This window comes from Carassius auratus, chromosome 9, assembly GCF_003368295.1.
Source record: "Carassius auratus strain Wakin chromosome 9, ASM336829v1, whole genome shotgun sequence".
NCBI classification, from domain to species: Eukaryota; Metazoa; Chordata; class Actinopteri; order Cypriniformes; family Cyprinidae; genus Carassius; species Carassius auratus.
Genome location: NC_039251.1, coordinates 7,467,697 through 7,486,896, shown reverse-complemented (window position 1 = coordinate 7,486,896; position 19,200 = coordinate 7,467,697). Strand labels below are relative to the sequence as shown.

Below are 19,200 nucleotides of genomic sequence, written 5' to 3'. Positions count from 1 at the left end.
ATTCTAATTTTAGATGCACCTGTATACTTTTATGAACTGAACCAGTCATAGTACCTTGCAGAATTTGCAAGATGCTGAATTTTTTCCCGCCATCAGATTATGCTTTTGATGCAGGCAGATTGATAACTCCTTTTGCCATCATCAAAAGCCGCCTCAACAGAAATCTAAAGGGTAGATGCATTAGAAAAGTCCACTGGAGATCTTGATCATTCTGTCCACATACTTTCTGGCTTTGTCACTGTGGCCCTGAAGCTCCTGGATCACATCACATTATACAGGCAAGACATCTTTTGTCATTATTTATTCACATTCATATCACGCCAACCCTGTTTGCTAAGAAATGTTCCATGCAATGCAAAGAGACATTTAATATTGACATCACAACCCCAGTCCACCAGTTAACATCTTGTGATGTATAAAGCTGCATGTCTGCAAGAAACAAATCATTAAGATGTGTTTAACTTCAAACCCTTGCCTCTGTCTAAAACACAAGTCCTCTATTCATAATAGTGCTTTCTTCAGTGAAAAAGTCATCTCGTTTGAATCAGGAGAGAAACATGCAATCTTGAAATTTGCAATAAATTCAGCAGGGTTAACCGAATATACTGTATGTTTAAGCTGATTAACTGAGTCAGTAATATTATTCAGCACATTTTATGTTTTTCAAGATACTGGAAAACCATATATTATTAAACAAGCAACTTTTCAGATCAAAACTTGACTGGTCATTTATTAAAAAGTAGGTACTATAGATGATTCTTTACTCTCTAAAACGTCCTGTATCACATTTAACACACACATTTCTAAAATAAGCCTCTGATAAATGACCAACATGTCAAAACTTCTGTCATCTGATTAATAGTTAACTTTTTTAGCAACTGTAAAAACGTCCACCATTAGCTCGTGGTTCACGTGTCTTTTTGCTGTGAAATCTTTACTGTTTTTATTAAGTAAAGATGAGGATAACTTCTATATTGTTAGTCACTTTTCAAAATGAACACGTACTGGATTGATCTTGGGTTTACCTGATTATCAGTTCATAATTATCCATACTAAAAAAGTGAGTTGAAATCACCATAAGGCTCTTGAGGAACGTGTTCGTTTATTTCTCAATCATCATTGTGAGTATGAGCTCCTTCGCTATTTCATTTTATTATATGAGCCATAAAATATTTTTTTCGTCCCTTTCTCTTACTTATGATTATATGAAACAACTTATAAACTAACTTACATGTATTTCCACAAAACATTCTGGTGCTCAGCTGTATTATTATTATTATTATGAGCACCAGGAAGTGACGAGTCAGTGAAACAGTGGCGCACTTCCACTTGCTCACCACAGGGTGGCGCCACAACCTCGAGTCTCACAGCAGCCAGTTCTCCACAACCTCGTTTTTACTCGGTGCTTAGAGACGAGTAGACTTGAGTTGCTAATATTTAGAACATATACATTTATATTAATACATATCCATATGGCGTTTATAACATCAAAAGATGTAATTTATTAATCAAATATTTTATGAAAAGAACCAAATAATTTTCTGAACTTGCTCTACGTTTCACCTGGTGACATAACTCCTGATCAGAGCTTGAATTTAATTTCATGCTATAAATTCATATGTAGGCCTAGTTTAAATATAGACAGAAAAATATACAGTGACCAAAGGTTTGGGGTCGGTGAGATGCTTGTTTGTTTATTTATTTATTTAAAGCAAATTGTCTCTGTCTAAAGTCTCTTTTGCTCACCAGGGCTGCATACTTTGGTTAAACAAATGCAGTAAATGTTGTGAAACATTATTACAATTTCAAATATGGTTTTATATTTGAATATGTTTTTTAATTTAATTTATTCCTTTGATGCAAAGCTGTATTTTCAGCATCATTACTCCCATCTTCAGTGTCACATGACCCTTAAGAAATCATTCAGATTTGCAGCTTAGAAAACATTTCTTATTATCAACTTTGAAAACATTGTGCTGCTTAATATTTTTGTGGAAACTGTGATAAAACACAGTTTTTTAAATACACACACACACACACATATACTTTTTTTTTTTAAATAGCCTAGGGCACACTACAGATTTATGTCTGGCACAAAACATATAGAGGTTTGACAGGTTAATATAGTTTTTAGTATTTCATAAACTCCCTATCAGAGGCCATTCAGTCCGCTTGACTCCCGCTGTCCAGTTCACATTGTACGCACAGCATGTGAAATGAAAATGTGCTCTCATCCTCATCAGCCTTAATGAGAGACTCGGGGGTTACACAACCCAGTTTGAGCTCATCGATCACGTAAATCAGTCCTGGTGTCCTCAGCCCTCGTCCCAGTCTAAACACACAGGGCTGTGTATTCTGTCCCGGCCTGTCTGATAACAGCTCCATACACACCCTGACAGATAATCATTATCAGCATCTGGAGTCATCAAACACACAATGATCAGACCGCTGTCCACACATGACGGTCTGATAGTGATACTCATCTTATATACAGTACTGTGCAAAATGTCTACCTTTTGCTGTAGTGCGTCAGTAGGAAGTATTAGTTTAAATTTCCAAACATTATTTTTGCCATTAATTGTAATAATCCAGTGATGTTTTTGCTTGCACAAGGAGTCTGACAGCAGCCAATGCTCCACACAGAGATCTGATCTCATCATCATCATCATCAGTCTGGAATAACATGAAGAAACAAAACAAACTGAGACAGACTGAATCCAGAAGAACTGTGGCAATGTCTCCAAGACACTTTGAGAAACCTGCCTGCAAAGCTAGTACCTTGCAAAGTTTTAGGCACTCGTGTAAAAATGCTGTAAAGTGAGGATGCCAATGCCATGAATAAGAACAGGCACGTTGCAGGGTTGCCAGAATCAAAAAAAAAAAGAAAAAAACTCAATTACTACTCAAAACTAGTCCAAAACTCGCCCAGTCGTGCTTGGTGGAGATGTCTCCCAGGATGTAAAATTCGTATTCCAGAGGCTAAATATCACTTAATTTGGGTCGCTTCAACCCGCAGCAATGATTTAGGAGTCCAGTTATTCCTCATGCACAAAACAGCTCACATAATGCTGCTTGATATTGCAAACTGGCATTTTTCATCGTCTTATTTTTTGTAAGTCTTATCATAATCATAAAAACACTCTACGGTACACTGTTCGTATTTATTTACCTACCGAACCTAATGCAAGGGAAGTCTCGCACATTCAAAGACAATAAACGACTTTCTCGCTGGAAAATAAGTTGGATCATGATACAGAGAGATTATGTACGTCTGGTGAGATGGCTCAGGATAGTCATTGTTTGTCTAGTTATCCAATCATATGTCCTGCTGAGGCAAACACAGCTAACAATTTTTTATTTTTGTTAACAATTTAAAGATGTCTATTTTCTGTGCTATTGCAAATGTTAGAGATTAAGGGCAATACCTGGAATACTACTTTCTCTGAACAAAGTAGTAATGTTTAAATACAAGTTAAACGTGTCTCGATGGATTTATTTGTTACAAACATGCAGTTTTTTGCTGCACAAGATATTAACTGATGGACTGGAGTGGTGTGTATTACTTGTGGATTATTGTGATGTTTTTATCAGCTGTTTAGGCTCTCATTCTGACGGCACCCATTCACTGCAGAGCATCCTTTGGTGTGCAAGTGATGCAATGCTACATTTCTCCAAACCTGCTCACATGTAGAAACAAATTCATATACAGGTAAATACTGTACATCTTCAGCAAATGCAAATTTTTGCATTCAATGTTTCAATGCAATGCCTCAACATTCACCTAAAATATGTGGACCGAAACATGGAGAAGCTTTGCTGCTGGTGAAGATGTTGTGCTTTTATGACCTCAGTGTCAAAAGCACTTTAACACGTTTAGGCCAATATACACCATTACCCAGACAGCCCAGGCTCTGATCAATAGCACGGTGAGTGCTCTTGCACATTTACAACAGCTCCTTAAAGAACATTTCAAACCTTATCGTAAGTCTGGGCTCCATTTGCTGGATGTGTTTCACTGCATTGTGGTTTTCCTGTAGTTATCCTCATCGATCCATCTGGTGACCTCAGGACACACTGGAAGGACACTCTCAATATTTTAATCTCAAAAGGTTGCATAGGACTTTTAATAAGATATAAGTGAGAATCAGTAAATGGATATTTAAATGGATCGATAGATAAATGCATGACTGATTATGAGCAATATAATTTTGCAAACTGGGATTTGACAAGCATTAGTCATTAAGCACTAAACTTTGCAACTGAGATCTTTTTGTACTTGTGTCTGTCTGAATGTGTCATAAATGTTACAGTGCCTGCGTCAACTAGACTTGCAGTCATTAATTTTAGGTCGGTTTAGGTTATGATGCTTTGACACTTTGACACACTGCTTTCAGTTGGTTGCACACAACGATCAAATTGGAGTATATTTGGAATTTAATATGGAATGTTTCAAAAAGACTCGAGCTACATTATTGTCACATGACCTCATCACAATGCATGTGTAGTTCAAACACTTATCATCTTGTAAAAATTTGATTTTAACATAAAAAATGTTTTGTAGGAAATTAATACAGTTCAAGGACACATTCAATTAATCAAATGTGACAGTTAAGACTTTCATAATGTTACAAAGGATTTAGACTACAAATAAATGCTGTTCTTTTTAAACTTTCTATTCATTAAAGATTTTTATTTATTTATTAAAAACATTGATAATAATAAGCAAATCAGTAAATAATGATTGCATGACTCTGAAGATGAAATGATGCTAAAAACTCAGCTTTGCATCACTGGAATAAATTAAATTTTAAAATATCAATCAATCAATCAATCACCTTAATTTATATAGCGCTTTAAACAAAATACATTGCGCCAAAGCACTGAACAACATTCATTTGGAAAACAGTGTCTCAATAATGCAAAATGATAGTTAAAGGCAGTTCATCATTGAATTCATTGATGTCATCTCTGTTCAGTTGAAATAGTGTCTGTTTTAATTTGCAATCAAGTCAATGATATCGCTGTAGATGAAGTGACCCCAACTAAGCAAGCCAGAGGCGACAGCGGCAAGGAACCGAAACTCCATCGGTGACAGAATGGAGAAAAAAACCTTGGGAGAAACCAGGCTCAGTTGGGGGGCCAGTTCTCCTCTGACCAGACGAAACCAGTAGTTCAATTCCAGGCTGCAGCAAAGTCAGATTGTGCAGAAGAATCATCTGTTTCCTGTGGTCTTGTCCTGGTGCTCCTCTGAGACAAGGTCTTTACAGGGGATCTGTATCTGGGGCTCTAGTTGTCCTGGTCTCCGCTGTCTTTCAGGGCAGTAGAGGTCCTTTCTAGGTGCTGATCCACCATCTGGTCTGGATACGTACTGGATCCGGGTGACTGCAGTGACCCTCTGATCTGGACACAGACTGGATCTGGTGGCCACGGTGACCTCGGAACAAGAGAGAAACAGACTAATATTAGCGTAGATGCCATTCTTCTAATGATGTAGAAAGTACGGTGTTATGTGAAGTGTTCCGGTTCCAGTTTACCTAATTAATGCAGCCTAAAAATCCTTTAACGGATTTGGATATTAAAAGCATATTAGTATGTTATGTGTATGCCAGGTTAAAGAGATGGGTCTTTAATCTAGATTTAAACTGCAAGAGTGTGTCTGCCTCCCGAACAATGTTAGGTAGGTTATTCCAGAGTTTAGGCGCCAAATAGGAAAAGGATCTGCCACCCGCAGTTGATTTTGATATTCTAGGTATTATCAAATTGCCTGAGTTTTGAGAACGTAGCGGACGTAGAGGATTATAATGTAAAAGGAGCTCATTCAAATACTGAGGTGCTAAACCATTCAGGGCTTTATAAGTAATAAGCAATATTTTAAAATCTATACGATGTTTGATAGGGAGCCAGTGCAGTGTGGACAGGACCGGGCTAATATGGTCATACTTCCTGGTTCTAGTAAGAACTCTTGCTGCTGCATTTTGGACTAGCTGTAGTTTGTTTACCAAGCGTGCAGAACAACCACCCAATAAAGCATTACAGTAGTCTAACCTTGAAGTCATAAATGCATGGATTAACATTTCTGCATTTGACATTGTGAGCATAGGCCGTAATTTAGATATATTTTTGAGATGGAAAAATGCAGTTTTACAAATGCTAGAAACGTGGCTTTCTAAGGAAAGATTGCGATCAAGTAGCACACCTAGGTTCCTAACTGATGACGAAGAATTGACAGAGCAACCATCAAGTCTTAGACAGTGTTCTAGGTTATTACAAGTAGAGTTTTTAGGCCCTATGATTAACACCTCTGTTTTTTCTGAATTTAGCAGTAAGAAATTACTCGTCATCCAATTTTTTATATCGACTATGCATTCCATTAGTTTTTCAAATTGGTGTGTTTCACCGGGCTGCGAGGAAATATAGAGCTGCGTATCATCAGCATAACAGTGAAAGCTAACACCATGTTTCCTGATGATATCTCCCAAGGGTAACATATAAAGCGTGAAGAGTAGCGGCCCTAGAACTGAGCCTTGAGGTACTCCATACTGCACTTGTGATCGATATGATACATCTTCATTCACTGCTACGAACTGATGGCGGTCATATAAATATGATTTAAACCATGCTAATGCACTTCCACTGATGCCAACAAAGTTGAATATATTAATTTAGGAAACTTATTTTAAATAGTTAATGTTTCACAATATTACTGTTTTTACTGAACTTTCATCAAATAAATGCCTTAGGGATAACTAATATATATATATATATATATATATATATATATATATATATATATATATATATATATATATATATATATATATATATATATATATATATATATGCTTATAATAAACTCTGAATTCTGAATATTCAAAAACCAAACCAATGATTATTTAGTATGCAAATTAACAAGAAAAAAGACCAATCACAACTCAGTATGCAAATGAGAGGCAGCCCTGAACATTCCAACTGAGATTTTTAAACTTCAAAATTCTAAATATTTTCTTAATGAGCAGGTTAAGTTTTTATAAACTTAAAATCTCATACCGCAGCAAAAACTTAAATGATCGACTAACCAAAGTATACGATATAAGAATAAGATATGAAGTATAAATATAAGACATTTAGAACAAACCCTAACCAGATTGACTGAAGCCATTAGTTTCTGCAGATATGACTGAGCATCTGGCCTGTGGCTCTCGTGAGGAAACCTCTTGGTTTTGGCAAATTGCTTAATTGCGTTTTCTTAAATTATTAAGTTATTGTCTTACTGATGGGCTCAAATGAGAGGCTAACTGAATTGTTCTGCATGATCTAAAATGACCATTAGTGGAAAACAAGAAATAAACACCACAAATGACATGATAACCGGGTGTGGTGTGGTGAAAAACGAGAACGCTGACGGAGTATTATTGAATAACCAGAAAATCTTCTGTACAGGGAAGAAGACTGGAGACTGAGTCATCTTCACATAAGAGCTCATCTGAGGTCTCCGATGAATTATTAATCAAGTCCTAATAGATTCAGCCAGCAGTTTCTGAATCATGAAAATGCTCTCGATGATCTATTCGGATGTATTTTGTGGCCAAATGTGCTCTTCAGTGTTTGTTCACTAATGATTTCTACATTTTAATGAATTATTTATTTTTCATATAATTATGATCTTATGGAAATTGTATATAAATGTCAATGTAGGTAGTTTTTTAATAATAATAAATAAATAAATTACATATTTATTATTTATTTCAAATATTTATATATTATTATTATTATTATTATTATTAATGTGCTGATAAAGGAAAAGTATCATTCTTATTTATATATATATATATATATATATATTTGTACCTGCACTGCCAATTACATAATAATAATAATAATAATATATTGTGATGACAAAGAAAAATATATAATTCTATTTTAGTTACACTGACATTTGTAATAATAATAATAATAATAATAATAATAATAATAATAATAATAATAATAATGTACTGAAACAAAGTATAATACTTATTATTATTTTTTGCCTTTACTGGCAATTAAATAATATGATAATAATAATAATAATAATAATAATAATCTGATGATAAATAATATTTTTTTACCAAAACATCCCAAACACTGACATTTGTAGTAGTAGTAGTAATAATAATAATAATAATAGAAATCTGACATTATTGCTTATTGTTGTTATTATTATCATTCTTTTTTTCTTTACTGGATCACATCAGATTAATATTAATTTTTAAATTCTTAAATTATATTAATTATTAAACAAATATATCATTTTAGTATAATAATAATGATTTATATTACTACTAATAATCATTATTATGACATTATTATTATTGTTGATAATAATAATAATAATACAACAATTAGCATTAGTCCGATTATTTTGTGATAACAATATAACATGAAGAATAAACACAATATATGGCATTTGCTTCTTTGCAAATCTGAAGCATTAGATGAGGATATGTGCACTCACACACAAACCTCTGAGGACAACAAAATGAGGCATTTTCACATAAAAGCTCATTAGCAGAGAAACTGGTGTTTTGCGGAAGTGGATCAGGTCTAATGTTGATTGTGGTGGAGGTGAAATGGTCAGGACTGAAGTAACGGGAGATCTAATGTGCTCCTCCTAATTAGAGCCGACAGTCCCTTTGAGACCAGAGCTCTGTCCATAAAACATCTCTCTCCCTGAGAAACATCACTGTGTGCTTACGGACAGACATCAGGGCGTATAGATGCTGAAAATGTGAATACATTTAGAGGAATCATTACTAAGAGCAAACGGCCATCGCTGCCAATTTGAAATCTTGATGTAAAAACTGTGGAAATCAAGTCTGGACTTTCTAGACTTGATTTTTATTTTATTACCGTTTTCAATGGAAGATTGTTTTCTCAAAGGGATAATTAAATTACATTTTTAAGTAACTGTGACTTTTTATCTCACACTTCTGACTTTTTTTTCTCAGTTTTGAGATATAAAGTCAGAATTGGGAGATATAAATTCAGAATAGTGGAAAAAACGTCTGAGCTGTGACACAGAAAAGAAAAAATGAACTTATTATTATTATTTTTTAACCAAGGACTTAAGTGTTTTCAATATATTTTTAATCCATGAGGATTTGGAAACCTGGTTGATCACAAATATATAATATAATATGGAATATTACAATTGAATGCAACTCTTTTCAACTATAATATATTTTAAAATTTAATCTATTCCTGTGATCAGATTTTTTTGTTTTTGTTTTTTTGCAGCCATTACTCCAGTCTTCAGGACAACAAACATACTTATAAAGAGTAAAAAACATAATTATTTCAAACCTTTGGAAGATAAAAAATGTAAAATAATATGCATTTATATGAAATAATGTATGTTTAGCGGCAGTTTACACTTCACTTTTCAAGACTCATACTCAAGTCAAGGATTGTAAAAATGGCTAGAGGTGCTTTGAACTTTAAAACCAAAATTCATGAAACTAAAAACACTAAACACAATAGTGAATACACAGAGATGTATCAGGTGTGAGGTATGTGATGAGTTTATTCTTTTAGCTTAAAGAACTGATCCATAGCAATGTCTCGCATGCAGTTTAACTCACAGACTACAAGCATGATGCATATAAAAGCTAGTGATTTATGTCTTATGCTATTTTGATATTCATCTCATAGAAATTCATAATATATCTAGAATTCATTTTCTCAATACAGTTCACATTCACATGGAGCAGTTACACTTACAACTGTGTTTATGTGGAGCATACGAGTCTCTGACATGAAACGAAATGTAATGATAACATTCATAACTTTAAAAATGTAAACAAATACACACTATCCCGTCAGTCTTCAGTCATTGTGAAGACATGTCAACATTGATAAGAGGAATATACAGAACTAGAATCTTCATTTGGTGTAATACGCAGCAAACAAAATTCCAAAACACAATTCCTCAGTGTTATTTATAAAAAATTAATGCATTATATAAATAAAATGCCCATATTTCACAATAACATTTTAGCTCCAACATAATCAAAAAGATTATATTTTCCATATAACTTTAGCATAATTTAGTATTTTTGTGATGCATATAACCTTTTACTTTAAACCTTTCACATTCCCTAAATAGATTAGAATCCATAATTTATGCATTACAGAAATGATACAACAGATTGCATATTTCTACAAAATATTTACACATACGAGAGAAATCTTTAAAAATGCAAAGATTCGAATGCTGAAAGATGCAGTTTTGTCTTAAGACAGCTACCCGACCCAGTCAGAGTTCATATACAAAAATGGATTCACAACTGTTGATGAATCCCGCTATGATGCAGAAGTGAAGAAGATGGGAACAGATGATCTCTAAATGATTTATTAAAAACAGTTCACCCGAAAGATTAGAATTCGCTGAACATTTACTCTCCCTCAAGTCATCCAAGATGTAGATGAGAATGTTTCTACATCAAATTTGGTGAAAGAGACTCCAAACAGCTGGTGGATTGGAGTAGTGTGGATTACTTGTGGATTATTGTGAGGTTTTTATCAGCTGTTTGGACTCTCATTCTGACGGCACCCATTCACTGCAGAGCATCCCTTGGTGAGCAATTGATGCAATGATACATTTCTCCAAATCCAATGAAACTAGTGTACGCCTTGGATAGCATAAGGGTGTGTACATTTTCAGACAATTTTAACTGTTGGGTGAATTATTCCTTTGAAGCTGTTTCAAGTGCAATATCAGCGATGCAGCTACAGAAAAGACTGAAATCAGACAGGTTTCACAGTTCAGGATGTGAGGATGTCTTGAGGTTTTTAATGAAAGTGTTTGCTGCATGCTCTTGCGTAGGGAAGGCACGTGTGCGAATGGCTTTCTAGCGTGTTGAAGAGAGACCTGAGAGGCACTGAGCCATTCTGAAATACTGAGTGGGAAACTTGTGTGACTACAGGTGAGCCTTCATGCAACTATAATTACACGTGTATCGACAACCGACCGCAACAGTCAATAGAAGAAAAGAAGTACATCAACTCTGTCTCAAGCAACCTGGCAAAAAATCACGCTCACTTAAAAACAAACAAGAGAAATGCAAAATTCTCCAAACAAACACAAACTGTTGAAAAAAAAATGACATTTAAAGAGGAAGTGTGTCATTTCTGCACTTACAGAAGCACCAAATATTCCTGTTCAGTTACAGTAACTCGTGACGTCTCAACAAGAACACACAGTCCCATATCTTTTACTAGTGCTATATTATTGTGCTCCCAAAATGGTGTGGTTACAGCATGTACCTTTAGGGTTTGACTAGTAAAGTTATCTAGCCAAGTTCTGAACCACTGACAACCAATTTCCTGTTTTTTTGTTGTTGTTGTTGTTGTTGCATCAAACGGAACAACTGTTTTCTAGGTGATATATTAAATATGTACAGTATATTTATTTTTATTTTGTTGGCAATGTAAAATGAACTGATATTTCATATATCACAGTGATTTATATATACCATTAATAGTAAAACCATTGATATTGCAAAACATTATCACAGTTTAGAATAACTGGTTTCTATTTTCATATATTTTAAAAATGTATTCACATGATCCTTCAGAAATCACTCTAATATGCTGAGTTAATGCCATTTTGTGTTATTAATGTAACATGATACATTATAAATCTCTTCATTGTCTCTTTTGATCAATTTGAATTATGATAATAAATACTGTATATAATCTATATCATGTATGCTTTAATTACACACTCTGTTTTAGTATATTTCGCCATTAAGGTCTGGTGCAACCAGTGGCACAAGAATCACACACTTCAACTCTAAATGCAACACACTGAATGTATCTCCGACACACAAATCTGCTGAACAGCACACAAAGAAAATGGATCAGATCACAACACTTAGAGAAAACGACAACATTTGGTCCATCGCCATTTTCGCCAGCGAGTGAAACAGGTTAGACGTAGCAGCTTCACTGCCTAACTCATGCCAATCACAGCTCCAGAATAGGCACAAAGTTCAAGTATGCTCAGGCATAGACATCCACATCAAACAGACAAGGTCACCTGACCCTGACAAATAAGTTGTAAACAAGGTTGTAATGCTACTCTAAACGCCGTTTCCTTTGTCTTCCACTTCCTTCTCATGTTTGTCCTTCTTGTATTTGTTAGTGGCATTCTGCGTCAGGCTATCATACGACAGCGGAGAGGACGTGGCGGGCGTTGCATCAGAGTTTTCCCAAGCGCTGTTATTATCGCACTTTTCATCGTCAACAGACTCTTTATTCGGGACCTTCCCGTTTTGCTGCCTGGTCTCTCTGTGTGCATTACGGACCTTCTTTATACTATGTCGGACGATGTGGCTCCTATATGCTCTCTGGATGATTGCAGCAGACATATCTTCATGCTTCCTGCGCAGGGTTGTGGTGATGGGCTCGTAAGAGGACTTCGAGGGGTTGGAGGCCATGAACCTCTCTTCCATTTGTCCGCGAAGGATGTCCATCTCGCCGCCTTCCCCGAGAACCCGTTTGGTGAAAGCGAACAAGATATCCAGACAGTGGATGCGTTCGCCGCTCACCATCGGCAGATCCATGGAGATCAGCTGCAGGCGGTTGGGCTTGGGGATTCGCAGAGGAGGATCCAGAGAATTGGCGAAGTCTGACAACTTGTCGTAATCCATGAACTGCGAGGCTTTCGGGTCGAACTTTTCCCAAACCTCGTAAAACCTATCGAAGTCGTCTTCGCTCAAGGGGTCGGCGCTCTCCTCCGTGGCCACGCTGAAGTTCTCCAGGATGACGGCGATGTACATGTTCACAACGATCAGGAAGCATATGATGATGTAGCTGACGAAGAAGAAAATCCCGATGGGCGGGTTCCCGCAGTCGCCTTTAACCTGACTGCCGGGGAAGGTTTTATTCGGGTCGCATTCGGAATCATTGGTAACTAACATTGGTGCCAGAAGGCCGTCCCAGCCTGCCGAGGTGGTGATCTGAAACAAACACAACATGCTGTTGCCAAACGTCTCGAAGTTGAACATGTCGTCAATGCCGGCCGATTTTTTGACGTAGGCGAAGTTGGACATGCCGAAGATGGCGTAGATGAACATGACCAGGAAGAGGAGAAGACCGATGTTGAAAAGGGCAGGAAGTGACATCATCAAAGCAAACAGAAGGGTCCGTATTCCCTTGGCACTTCGGATAAGACGTAGCACACGGCCGATCCGGGCGAGGCGAATGACGCGAAACAGGGTGGGTGAGACAAAATACTTCTTAATGACTTCTGCCAGGAACATGCCTGCAACAACAGAAGGATATAGTGATTTTTTTACAACCAAAATGACAGATTTTCACCCAACAGAATTTAATAAAATAGGCTTGTTTTTTTTGTGTGTCCTTCTAAATTCTGAATCACTTTTAAATGACATTTTCAAGGTATTTTTTGCTTTAAAATACGATTTAATAACTTGTTGTGACAAGCGCTACAGTATATAAATTATTTTGATAGTTGTCTTATGTCCAAAAAAAATTTATGCTGAAGGCTTGTTTATTTTGTGTTTTACCAAACTTGTACAAAATAACTTTTAAACAAAACTGAATTTGAGTAAGTGCATAGATGGCAGCAAGTTTATTAGGCTGCTGTCACTTTAAGACCTAGGACCAGATTTACTAAATAGGGCAAATTAGCAAAAGAGTGAATTCTAAAACATCGCTGATGGGCGTTTAAGTCAAATAATGGCGCAAATACCAGTCATTATTGACGAGCGCAAATTTCAGTAAACCACGTTGCATGATTCATTTTAATACTCTCCTCTCATAAATTTTGCAATGGGAACTATTGTGTAAATACATATTGAGTAAAGTCAGGTGCAAAAATAACTGCATCCACGCCTTTACAGTGCTAATTCTTCACTGCGCGTCTTTAGTAAATCTCTACATATTATTTTAATGATGGTTTGCGCTGGCATAAGCTGTTAGTAAATCTGGCCCATAATGCACAGAATATACTGACTGACACATACTTAATTTTCCCCCAACAATTTATGTTCACAAAACATTGGTCACCAATTTGACCATTCAAACATGTGACCATGGGTGTTTTCGGTTATTGCGCATAATTATTATTAATTATTATAAATTTTTACATCAAGCACACACCACTCTTTATTTTGTCATTCATTCATGCTTCTTTATCACACTAACGTGTCAATAACTAAGTAGTACTGCACTTTTTGTGATTATTTTGCAGTTAAATGTTAGCTGGTTTGTAGAAAAGAAGATATTTTGTTGATTATGCATTGCATTGGTTGATCACGCAACTGCAAAAAATGGAGGGAGTATTAAAACAATTGCTTAGTAAAGGGTCAATTCTTCATCATACTGCAGATCTTACCAACTATAGACAGGATGACCACGATAAAGTCGAATACATTCCAGCCGACGGTAAAAAAGTACTGTCGTAGCGCGGCCATCTTTAGCACACATTCGCTGGTGAAGAGCACAATGAAACCAACATTGATCCAGTACAGCACTCCCATCGTTTGTTTATTCCTTGACTGCTCTTCCGTCTCCATCATCATAATGAGCATATTGAGCGAGATAAGGACCATAATGAAAATGTCAAATGCCTGTTTGGTTACGAGGTCAAAGATGAATCCTTGAATCTTGTTCTAAAAACAAATGAGAATTTATACATAAAAAGATGAACATCAAGTCATTCCAGCCCCTTTTTGTTTTATATCTTCTGTGAGGCAGAATTGTTGTGCTTCTCTATTCCTCATAACAAAAGTGGTCGTGATTTATATAGGGGAAATCTTAACAGCAGTCTATATATATATATATATATATATATATATATATATATATATATATATATATATATATATATATATATATATATATATATATATATATATATAGAAAAAAATAACCAAAAACTTTAGATTTATGGAAAAAAGAACAGATTAGAGATTCTGCCTCATTTTGGATTTCATAGAAGAAAAAAAAGAAAAGTTATGGCATGATATGATGACAAGAATGTTTTTCAAAGAAATGCTTACTTTTGGCCTTGGAATGGGTTTTTGAGGTTTTTTTGAGCCTAGCTTCTTCATAGCGTTGTAGTATTTCTTTTGCTCTTCTGTCATGAAAATGTCTTGACCCCCAAAGTAAAGACAGAAGAGACAAAAAGATCATTTTGGGACTGAAACGGCCTGGCTGTATATACTTTGTAAAACCATTTTTGTAGAGCATCCATTGGGTACACACACTTATTATATATACTCAGAAATATCTGAGTCAAAATCATTTCAAATGCTTTTTTTTGCAGGAAACTAGCATTAAAAGAAACAAATATTAAACAAAATTAGAAGCAGATGGCTTTGTCGTCAAGCTTATAGTATATATACTTATCTTTTTCTTCTGCTGATTGAAGTTGTCAATGATGACGCCAATGAAGAGATTTAATGTGAAAAAAGCTCCAAGGATGATGAAGATGACAAAAAAGAGGTACATATACAGATTCACCTCATACTCTGGTTGGTCATCTACCTGCAGAGATGGACATGATTATAAGAATGGTGAATCATAATTGTGAATGAAATATTACTGAAGCAGCTGTGAAATGACAATTAAAAAAGACTTACATTGCGAGAGTCTACCGCTGCATACATAATGGGCATCCACCCTTTAAAAGTGGCCTTGACAAAATGAAGAAAACTTGACATTTTATTTTTTGATTTGTGTAATTATTTTGCATGGGAAATAATATTTTATATTAAAATCTAAATAAAAAACTCTCTCATATTTATTGACCATCAAATGCTTACCACTTGTAGCAGGGCCAGGTATCCATTTCCTACATTGTCGAAGTTAATCTTCAAATTTCTCCATTCGAGTTCATCGGGGTTTCCGAGACACTCCGTTATATTACGGATATCTGTGGAAGACATTCGCTTTCCCGAGGTTTTGTTTACACATTCGTAAAACTTCCCGGCGAAGTAGTTGACGCCCACGATGCTAAAAATGAGCCAGAAGATGAGGCAGACCAGCAGGACGTTCATGATGGAGGGGATGGCGCCCAGAAGAGCGTTCACAACCACCTGCGTCAACAGAAACATCACAAACTCACAAAGCGTCATGAATAATGTGCAATCGTCACGGAAGCACTTTGTTTTACAGATCATTCAATGGTTAATTTGCCGCAACTCAAAAATGAACAGTAAAATTATATTATATCGGTAAAATATTGTTTATTTCTCATGTTTAGCTAGTGTGTTTATCAAAACGTGACTTTTATTGTATTTTCCATTAAATATTTTGAATCTTCTTAAATATAATGGTGGATTGGATGAAATGATTATTCATTTGAGTGAAATAAAAGCAGCATGCTGTTAGGTAATTTCAGAGTGAAAACATCAATATTGATATCACATACGTATATAACTTTTTGCCATATCACCCTGCTCTATTATAGGCCTGATACACCCGTAAAACTAAGTGCATCCGTATTTTATTCTGTTGACATTTGGTAAAGAGAGGAAAACACATGAGTGCAATGAGAGTCTGCCGAGTGCGTAATGGTTAGCAGTAACAATGACAGGAGGACACATCATAACCGGCAATGACCATAACGATCGAGGGAAGCTGGGAAAAAAGAAACAGGAATGGAGGGAAAGTTCTTGGTGCAAGTCGATCTGTGTACTCACTATTTTGTCTGTTTTATAGTTTGGATGATTGTGCAAAGTTCAGAATTGAAAAATCATCTGAATCTGAAATGTGACCACACTATGTTGATTTGGAGCAATTTAAAGAAATTAGGCTGCGAATATATAAAATATAAATGATAAAACATATACAGTATAAAATATTACATTTTGAATACATAATCTCCCTCTCTCTTTCTCTCTCTATAACAGTGAATTTAACCTGATAAAATGATTATCTGTGATGAAAAATGATAAATAAATAATAAAATGATCATTTTGTATTTTATTATAATATAATTTATATAATTCATATATTATTTTACAGGAATCGAAATGCTATTTAGATGCCTCTCAATTCAGTTCTGAATGACGCACAATCTTGACAACCTTGGCATGAAAAAGCATGACCTTTAAGAAGTACGGTGAAGCCAGAGTATTAACGTTAACTGTAAATGAACGAACACAAAAAGAAGTGAAAGCACATGTTAAAGGCACTCAGCAGCACAGTGCATTTCTAGACACTGTCAATACAAACAGAGGAGAGATCAGTGATTGCCACGTGAGGGGAAGTCATTGCAACGTCACAAGCGTTTGCTCAATAACAGCACTATCGACCCCCGCCCCTGAGCTCATTACATAAAGCAGCACGTCAATGCTCCCTAACATCGCTTGCAATTCACAGCTTGTAACTGTTTGACGATGACCAGACACAGGATTATGTCACAATTGAATTTCAATGGTTTCAAGCACCCTGCTGCCAATAAGAAGTTCTTGTTCATTGTCTTTTAGGACGAGTTCATGTTAATCAATTTTACTCAATTTCTAAAAACATTTTAGAGAAAATCAGACACAAATCCAGCTTATTTTCTGCACTGTCTAAAATGAGGAAAGTGTAAAGAGGTTGCCGTCAGTCTTGTTAACTGATCAGGTTTATTGGGGACTCATGCTGTGACACACTTTTAGCTGGGACAGTGAAAGGACGAGACAGAGGGAAAAGACACAGTCATGATCTACTGTACAACAGGCACACATTTCCTCTACGCTCTACAAGTCAACATGAAATCAAGTTGAACATCATTTAGACTGTATATTCATTTTTTTACCTGTTTTATAATATTTAATGTATACTTGAATATATCTATCATGAAAACAAGTCATCCACTGTTTAAATTGCTACAATCTGGAGTAGAAACGTATTATCTCTTTAAAAACTTGTTATCGGCCTATAATACATTTTTATTTTTAAACAGCCTTATGTGCAATTTACATGTTTGATTACAAATCACTTTAATATTACATTATAAAAATAGAGAGATTATCATTAATTCTTAAAGTGACGGATATAGGCTACTGTGGCTACAAATAAACAGAAACGGACTCGGCTATTTTCATAAACGTTAAAAATAAATGAATTTCTATTTTATTTATTTAATTTTGTGTGACTAATTTTGAGTCCGGATACATTAATTCATTATGATCAATGTGTCACTTATTCTATAGTAAAACATCGATTCTTTTGAACTTAAATATTTAACAAAGCATGCAAACAAACGGCCACTCTTATCATGTTCGTTTTGTGATTGAGTAGTTCCAGTGACTTATTTCTAAGTTTTCTGATAACTTCTCTTTGTTGGTGAAATGCTGGGATTGCGTGACGTTGTTCATGAGAGGCGTGTAAAGGGCGTGTTTTAGTGAAGCGGAGCTTCACGCCCTGACTACTGTGGAAACCCTGCACTATTCTGACCTCGGTGCTACTGGCCCGAGGCTATTAGCCCCGCCCAACCCCACCCGGCCCGTTTTAAGCCCTGGCTTGCACTGGCCCGACAGTGGAAATGCAGCTATTGATGGAATAGAGTCCTCTCTACAGTAGTCAACATTTGAAGTGTATCAAAACCTTTCATCAAAAACCAAAACAATACCCGTTCTTGTCTTAGGACAGCTTTGATTAACTTTTGTGATCCATTTCAGAAGTCCTTATATAGATGTATATGATCAAATTCCATTACGTTTCTATGTAAGCAGATTTAAAAAATAATGATTTATATATGTAAATGAATAAATAGTCCACATTAAGAGATTTTACCCTCATTCCCTCAAAGCGTGAGAGGGCTCGGAGCGGTCGGAAGGCTCTCAGGGTTCGGAGAGATTTGATGGCGCCCAGCTCTGAATAATCCAGGGCGTTGGCCACCAGGCTGATCAGAGAGACCTACACATCAACAGAGCTCATTAGGAGAAAAGCAGTCTCTGCGGGTTCTTCTTCTAAATGTACAAATGTCTAGTTCACTCTGTTATCAGACAGCAATACCCACATGCATAACACACACAAAAAGCCATCATTTCCAATGCACTCTTGATAATGGTGCTTTTATTGATGTGCACCTGCTGCCTGCGTTGTTTTAGCCCCCAGTTCACTAATCAAAGACTCATGCAAATCTCACTACTTATCGCAAATATCTGCAAACTTGCAGACAAAATCTGAGCTAAATGC

General features: G+C 35.7%; 1 protein-coding gene across 1 annotated transcript in view; it reads right to left on the bottom strand.

Annotated features, from left to right (window-relative positions):
- Positions 1-11,605: 11,605 nt before the first annotated feature.
- The window catches only part of LOC113108259 (sodium channel protein type 1 subunit alpha-like), a 47,364-nt gene continuing 39,769 nt past the window's right edge, over positions 11,606-19,200 (bottom strand). Inside the window, exons 21-27 of the mRNA XM_026271183.1 lie at positions 18,796-18,918; positions 15,834-16,106; positions 15,651-15,704; positions 15,418-15,555; positions 15,069-15,173; positions 14,402-14,678; positions 11,606-13,306 (exon numbers count right to left, since the gene is read on the bottom strand). Coding sequence (XP_026126968.1) covers positions 12,123-13,306; positions 14,402-14,678; positions 15,069-15,173; positions 15,418-15,555; positions 15,651-15,704; positions 15,834-16,106; positions 18,796-18,918 — 2,154 coding nt within the window. The 3' untranslated portion in view covers positions 11,606-12,122. The remainder of the gene's footprint in view (positions 13,307-14,401; positions 14,679-15,068; positions 15,174-15,417; positions 15,556-15,650; positions 15,705-15,833; positions 16,107-18,795; positions 18,919-19,200) is intronic.